At 40.7% G+C, this 5,873-nt stretch overlaps 1 protein-coding gene across 6 annotated transcripts; it reads right to left on the bottom strand.

The window, feature by feature from the left end:
- Positions 1–1,790: 1,790 nt before the first annotated feature.
- Positions 1,791–5,862, bottom strand: ATP5PF (ATP synthase peripheral stalk subunit F6). 6 transcript variants are annotated; one of them, XM_054652434.2, is made up of 4 exons: positions 5,728–5,862; positions 4,917–5,096; positions 3,544–3,668; positions 1,791–1,914 (listed from the first exon to the last, which is right to left on the bottom strand). In XM_054652434.2, exons 2-4 carry the CDS (start codon positions 5,084–5,086, stop codon positions 1,886–1,888), a joined length of 324 nt encoding a protein of 107 aa, XP_054508409.1. In that variant the 5' UTR covers positions 5,087–5,096; positions 5,728–5,862; the 3' UTR covers positions 1,791–1,885. The 6 variants fall into 6 exon arrangements, with proteins under 6 accessions (XP_054508409.1, XP_054508435.1, XP_054508419.1 ...); XM_054652460.2 differs by having other exon boundaries at positions 4,917–5,099; positions 5,728–5,855; XM_054652444.2 differs by having other exon boundaries at positions 5,673–5,806.
- Positions 5,863–5,873: the final 11 nt, after the last annotated feature.

Genomic DNA, 5,873 nt, shown 5'->3' with positions numbered 1-5,873 from the left:
GCCCTGAGAGACTGTTCATGACACTCACAAGTCACAACTGTACAAGCAAAAAGTCATAGACTGAATTAATTCAATAGACTTCTACAGGGATTGTCTACAGATTAAGGAAGTGGTATCTGTGTGTGCATCTATAAAAAGACGGGAAAGGTGCTGGTATATTGGGAAGCGTGGGATCTGGCATGACATAAATGGTATGGAGTAAGCAGCTGATACTTTTCTGGTTTCAGCTGGGAATTAATTTTCTTCCTAGTAGCTGATACAGAGCTGTTTTTTTTAATTAATATTAGAATAATGTCCATAACACAATAATGTTTCAGTTGTTGCTCAGCAGTACTTACCCTGACTCAAAGACTTTTCAGTGTCTGATGCTCTGCCAGTGAGAAGGTGCTCAAGCCACAAGGGATCAGGGCCAGTACCCTGACCTGAACTGGGCAAAGGGATATAACATCATGCCCAGTATTTAAACTGGGGGGAAGTTGGCTGGGAGGGGCCATTTGCTGCTGGGGAACAGGCTGGGCATCAGTCAGCGAGTGGTGATGAGCACTTGTGCTCTGCATCACTTGTGCTTCTCAGGTTTTCTCTTTCTCTCTTTTTCCCATATTATTACTTTGGTTCAGTTATTTAAGTGCTTTATCTCAACCCATGAATTTTGTTTCTAATTCCCTTCCCTACAGTAGGGGGAAGGGACAGGGAGTGAGCCAGAGGCTATAGGATGCTTAGTTGCTGGCTGGGGTTAAAACCACAACATCAAGGGATCTTTTGGCCTCTGCTCTGTAAATATTGTTTCCATGTCTTACATGTTGAAAATAAAAACCACCAATATTTAGTCAACCTAGCTGTGATGGTATTTCAAAAAAAAAAACAACCCCCAAATAACCTTAAATTAACTTGTATATTCAATTTAGTTCTGTGTGAAAGCTTCCCATTTTGTTCATATGTACATGCAGCAATACAAGATTCATTCTTGCAGCTTGGAACAATCTATTCAAATAACTTTCATAGATGATCTCACTACTTGTGTCTCAACCATTGTCAAGAGCTCAATTTCTCCTGCAATTCTAACGTACTAGGACTTAAGAGATGACTTTGGCAAATCTGATACAATTTCAAAGCGTGTAGCAGTAAACTCTCTATGCTGACAAAATAAATCTTCCTGTAATAAAAGCTCAAGCAGTGTTTTAGTGGTTAATGTGGAAGTCTCTCTCTGTGACTGCTTATGTAGTTTCATTCTGAAGAAAAATCATGTCAATACAATTCAAACTGTAGTATGAAGACTGTCAAAGTGTTTATGTAGTTTCTCAGATATATATAAATCTATATAAAATATAATTATTATAAATAAATAGCTCCTCAGAAGCTAGAAGAAGTGTTTGTGTCAATAGTTCAGTTGCAGAAATTCACACCTTACAACCTCTTTAGCAGATTTCCTTTTCTTCTGGAAGATTAACTTCATCACTTTTGTGTTCATTGATGCAGTGTAGAATTAGGGCTTTTGTGCCTATGCTTTTGACTGTGCACCTCCAACACTATTGTAGGGCTTTGCTACAGACTTAAGTTCATGGAGATTTTTTTTCTGCAGAAGCTTTTTTGATAAACTCACCAGAACAAATAGTTCCTTCCTGGTGTATCATTACAAGTGTTATAATATCTAAGCATTAAAACATAGCACACAAAGGAGTTTTGCAGTTAACACTGAGCAGCACTACTCAGCTGCCTCTGTCATGTAAGAGCTGATGATCACAGCTAGCTACACTCACCATGCAATTAAGAACTTCTTCACACCACTGAAATCAAACTGAAGTACTACATTTATTAAATTACAACCGGTGCCATGTTCAACGACTCCATGGCTGTACATTGCTGTTTGGTGTACAAGCTGCAGAGATCACTTTGGAGTCTCCTCAAACTTGGGCTCTACAGAAGGAATGGGAGAGAGAAAATTCCTATTAGTCTTTTTTTATTCCATCTTCAAACACCACAATTAATTTGTAATTCAAAGAAAACTATTACATTGGCAAGCTAAAGCAGTACATTGCAGTCTACACTCCCTCCTGACTGATTAAATGTGGGCAGCAGTAAATAATAAGTAGGCTGGAGACAGGTCTTTTTCACCTTGAAGGAGTTATGTATAAAGGCTAAGCCTCAGTAATATTCTGCCTGAACAGCTTTTAGTGACACATGGGATAGGGGAGAAGACAGCAGAGAAACTGAAGAGGTCAACCAGAACGTTACTGGACAAGTATTTCCAACACAGCTCTAAGAACAAGTAATCTCTCTTCTCTCCCTTTCATTAGTGTACCATCAGAGTATTAACAGAGAGGAGCACACAATTTCAACTCAACTCAGCAAGATACTCTCCACGTGCAAACACTGACCAAGGAATTCTTGATGTGAAAGGTACAGGCTCACAAAGGTTAGGGCTTTGGGCACTTGGGCTCCTAATGCCTGCTGTCTTTAATACAAAGTCTGGGAGGCAAGGGTCAGCTTATAGTAAGCATCTCTAAGGTAAAAAAAATTGATGTTCCTACTCATATAATTACTCATATTAAGTATAATTTGAAACCTAATTGAAATTAGATCAAGAATAGGCAATAGTGGCAAAAGAACAAAGTCATGTTGTGTCTGTATTTTGCTCTGTTCCTATGGTCACACAAATTCTTTTTCCTTACAAAAACAAGTAAAATTTTAATATGCATAGTTTCACATATGACACAAAAATAAAATTGAATGTAGAGAAACTACATCCCTAAAATTGTAGAAAAATAAAACAGAAAAACCATAGATCCTACTTTACAGGTACTCTTGTTTTATCTCTACCAGTAACAACCTCACACCAACTTTACCCAACTGAAATACTACCAAAACCCAAAATATTTTCAGGTGTGTTCCAAGTGTAAATTGGAATTCCCAGACAGTCTGATCAGAACTACAAGTTGCTGACTATGATTGCTTGGCCCTGGCTGGCTGCCAGATACCCACCAAGCGTCATGCTGTCTGCCCTTTCCCTTCCACACTAAAACAAACTTAGAGCAGTTAAACAGAAATCATATCCAAATAGCTGAAGAAAAAGGTTTAATATAATTTAGCCACAAAATACTCATAAGTAAGGAAGTTAAGTCCTATGTTAATTTTCTGAAATCAGTGGCTTTCCAGAGGAGCTTACAAAATCCAAAAAGTCACAGTTTGGATGATGTTAAGACTAACTGATATTCACATTATATTCTGCTGATCTTTTTGGCAAGATGAGAAAAATACAATCCCTAGGCTATTTCTAATTGACCTCTCTCTTTAGGGGGTCTGAAGGACAATCAAGATAGCCTGATCTGACTGCAAGTTTTGTAGTATAATGAAGACCACATCCCCGCTAGAAAAGGCAAATAATCAAAATAGGAGTCACACGGAAACAAATGTGAACTGTGCAAAAGCATAAGATTCCCAGAGGGCATTTTACACAAAATTAATGGTACAAATATAAACTAAAGGGGAATTTAAGAAACCCGTGTCTCTACTTGCAATTAGAATTCAGTGAGATTGTTAACTCACCCTCAAACTTAAATTCTGGAAACTTGGTGAGATCTCCCTCACCATACGCCCGTTGGAGTCTTGCAAGGGATTCATTCATATCTTTTTGAAACTCAGGTCCTGCATCAACAGGCCCTCCAGCTTGCCTAATAAACATTAAAAGTTGTGATTAACAATTCAGTTCTAATATTTAACATGGAAAATTCTACATTTTCAAGCCCATTTATAAATTAAAACCTTTTTAACAGCCAGTCAAAGGAAATAATTTAAAATATTTCCAAAACTCAAGATATGACACCTTAGGGCCTCCTTACCTTACACACAAACAAGATTCTCAGGGTAAAGGTTTTCTGCTGTCAGTGAAGAAAATCCAATTATCAGGGATGAAAATCCAAGCCTTATGAGGCAAAACCACTGATGAGTATGGAGGCTCTCCTGGCTTATAGTTTTGTTTGTTCCAAGTGTGAATTCCTAACAAAACTGTGATTTGCACCTCTTCTGTCTTTGAACTAGTTTTCTCAGTTAGTAAAGCTTAACTGTTCTTGCCAAGAAAATGCATTTTAAACACTAAAGAAGGAAAAATCCCCTCTACAACAGGAGCTTCTTGGCATTCAAGCATCAGATAACTAAAATAGTAACTCCTTAGATTGCCAGCACTCAGTTGTACCAGCACAGGATCCATGCTTAGGATTGGTAAAACCACCAAATATCTGCCTCCCTACACAGATGGGTTAGTAGGTAGGGATAGACACATCTTCTACCACTTGAGCTAAGAAGCATCTTAATTCCTTCCCAGGAATACTTCCCAAGAATAAGTTACACAGAATTACTATAGTTTTCGTTTCCTGGTCAGCAGTTCATCCAAACATTACAAGAAACTAAGATTCCATTTGAAGGAACTGCTTATTAACTAAAGCAGTTAAGTAAATGGACTATCCTGATAATTCCATTAATTCTTAATTGGTTTTGGAGGCTATTTCCATTCAGCTTCTGGAAACAAGACTGCAGGATAACTGTTTTCCCCAGCCAAAAAAAAAAAAAAACAACAAAAGAAAGGGTTTGTTTAGCTTTCCCCCCCTTATTTATAGAGCATGTAGATGGGTAAAAATTAATATATCAGTACATTCATGCAGTGTGCAAGAGGCCATAACTGTGTGGCTTAACTGCCCAAGAAGAATGGCATCAGATTTTTTCTTTTTTAAGGGGAAAAAAAACTGGTATCTTCTATTAGATATGCAAGAACAACCCTTCCCAATAGCAAAACGATAAGTGTTGCAGGAAAACACACCTCAAATATTTACGGACCAGCCTACAGAAGTATCAAACACTTCAGGTCTGATGTTTTTATGTCAAAATCAACAGATTTTCCCCTTAAGACAATTTTCTTTACTCACTTGCTCTTCGTGTTGTACTCTCTGATCTTGTCCACGAAGAGCTTCTGGACGGGGTCGAGCTCTTTTGCCTTGTTGAAGACAATGGCAGAGAGCCCAATGTTCCTGCGCAGGTGAACGGACACAGCGGAGTGGAAAAGGGAGGAAAGCCGCAAAATCTGCCGCAGGATCATGATGGCACTACTACTTTAACCATTAATAAAACACGAAAGGAAGAATAAAAAATTAGTCTCTGCGATATAATAAATGCATTTAAAAAGCAGGAAAAAAATAGCTTGGAGCTATTAAAATACAGAAAAGTATTTTTAAAATATGTCCTTTAAGATATTGTTAAGATAAATGCATAAGAAAAAAGAAAAATGTACTTTGGAGCTGAGCTTTAAAGCAGAGAAGTATTCAAAGGTTATTTAAAACAGCATAGGGGGGGGAGGGGAAATTCCAGCAATCACTGAACCCGAGGGCACCGTGATCCCACGGCTGCAGCTCCGCGACCCGGTTCGGTACCGCGGCTCGGTACGGAACCGCGACAGAACAACCCAGACAAACCGTGAATTCCGCTCTTCGCGTTGTTTAAGTAGGAAAAAAAGAAGACACTGCCAACCCCAGAGTCACCTTGGCCGAGCCGCTGCCTCCGCTCGGCCCCGCCGCCCTCGCAGTGCGCGCCGGGAGCCACCACCCCCCCCCCCGCCCCTTGCACCCGCACACCCGGGGCTGCCCCAGCCGCACACACTGCCCGGCCCCGCTTAGCGCCCGTGGGACCTGGCTAAGCGCGGGAAGAGCCGCGGGAAGAGCCCTGGAGGACCCCAGCACGCACCGTCCCCTTACAGAGCCGCCTCCAACTGAGGGAAAGGGGCTCAGGGCCTTCCGGAGCCGCGGGGGCTGCCGGGAGCCGTAGTTCGTGCGGGGGCGCGGCGGTGTCGCGCGTTTCCCCGCGCTGGGCCTGCGCGCCGCCCCGATTCT

Source organism: Agelaius phoeniceus, chromosome 2 (assembly GCF_051311805.1).
Source record: "Agelaius phoeniceus isolate bAgePho1 chromosome 2, bAgePho1.hap1, whole genome shotgun sequence".
Classification (NCBI taxonomy): Eukaryota; Metazoa; Chordata; class Aves; order Passeriformes; family Icteridae; genus Agelaius; species Agelaius phoeniceus.
The sequence above is the reverse complement of the archived record's forward strand: the minus strand, read 5'-3'. Positions and strand labels throughout refer to the sequence as shown.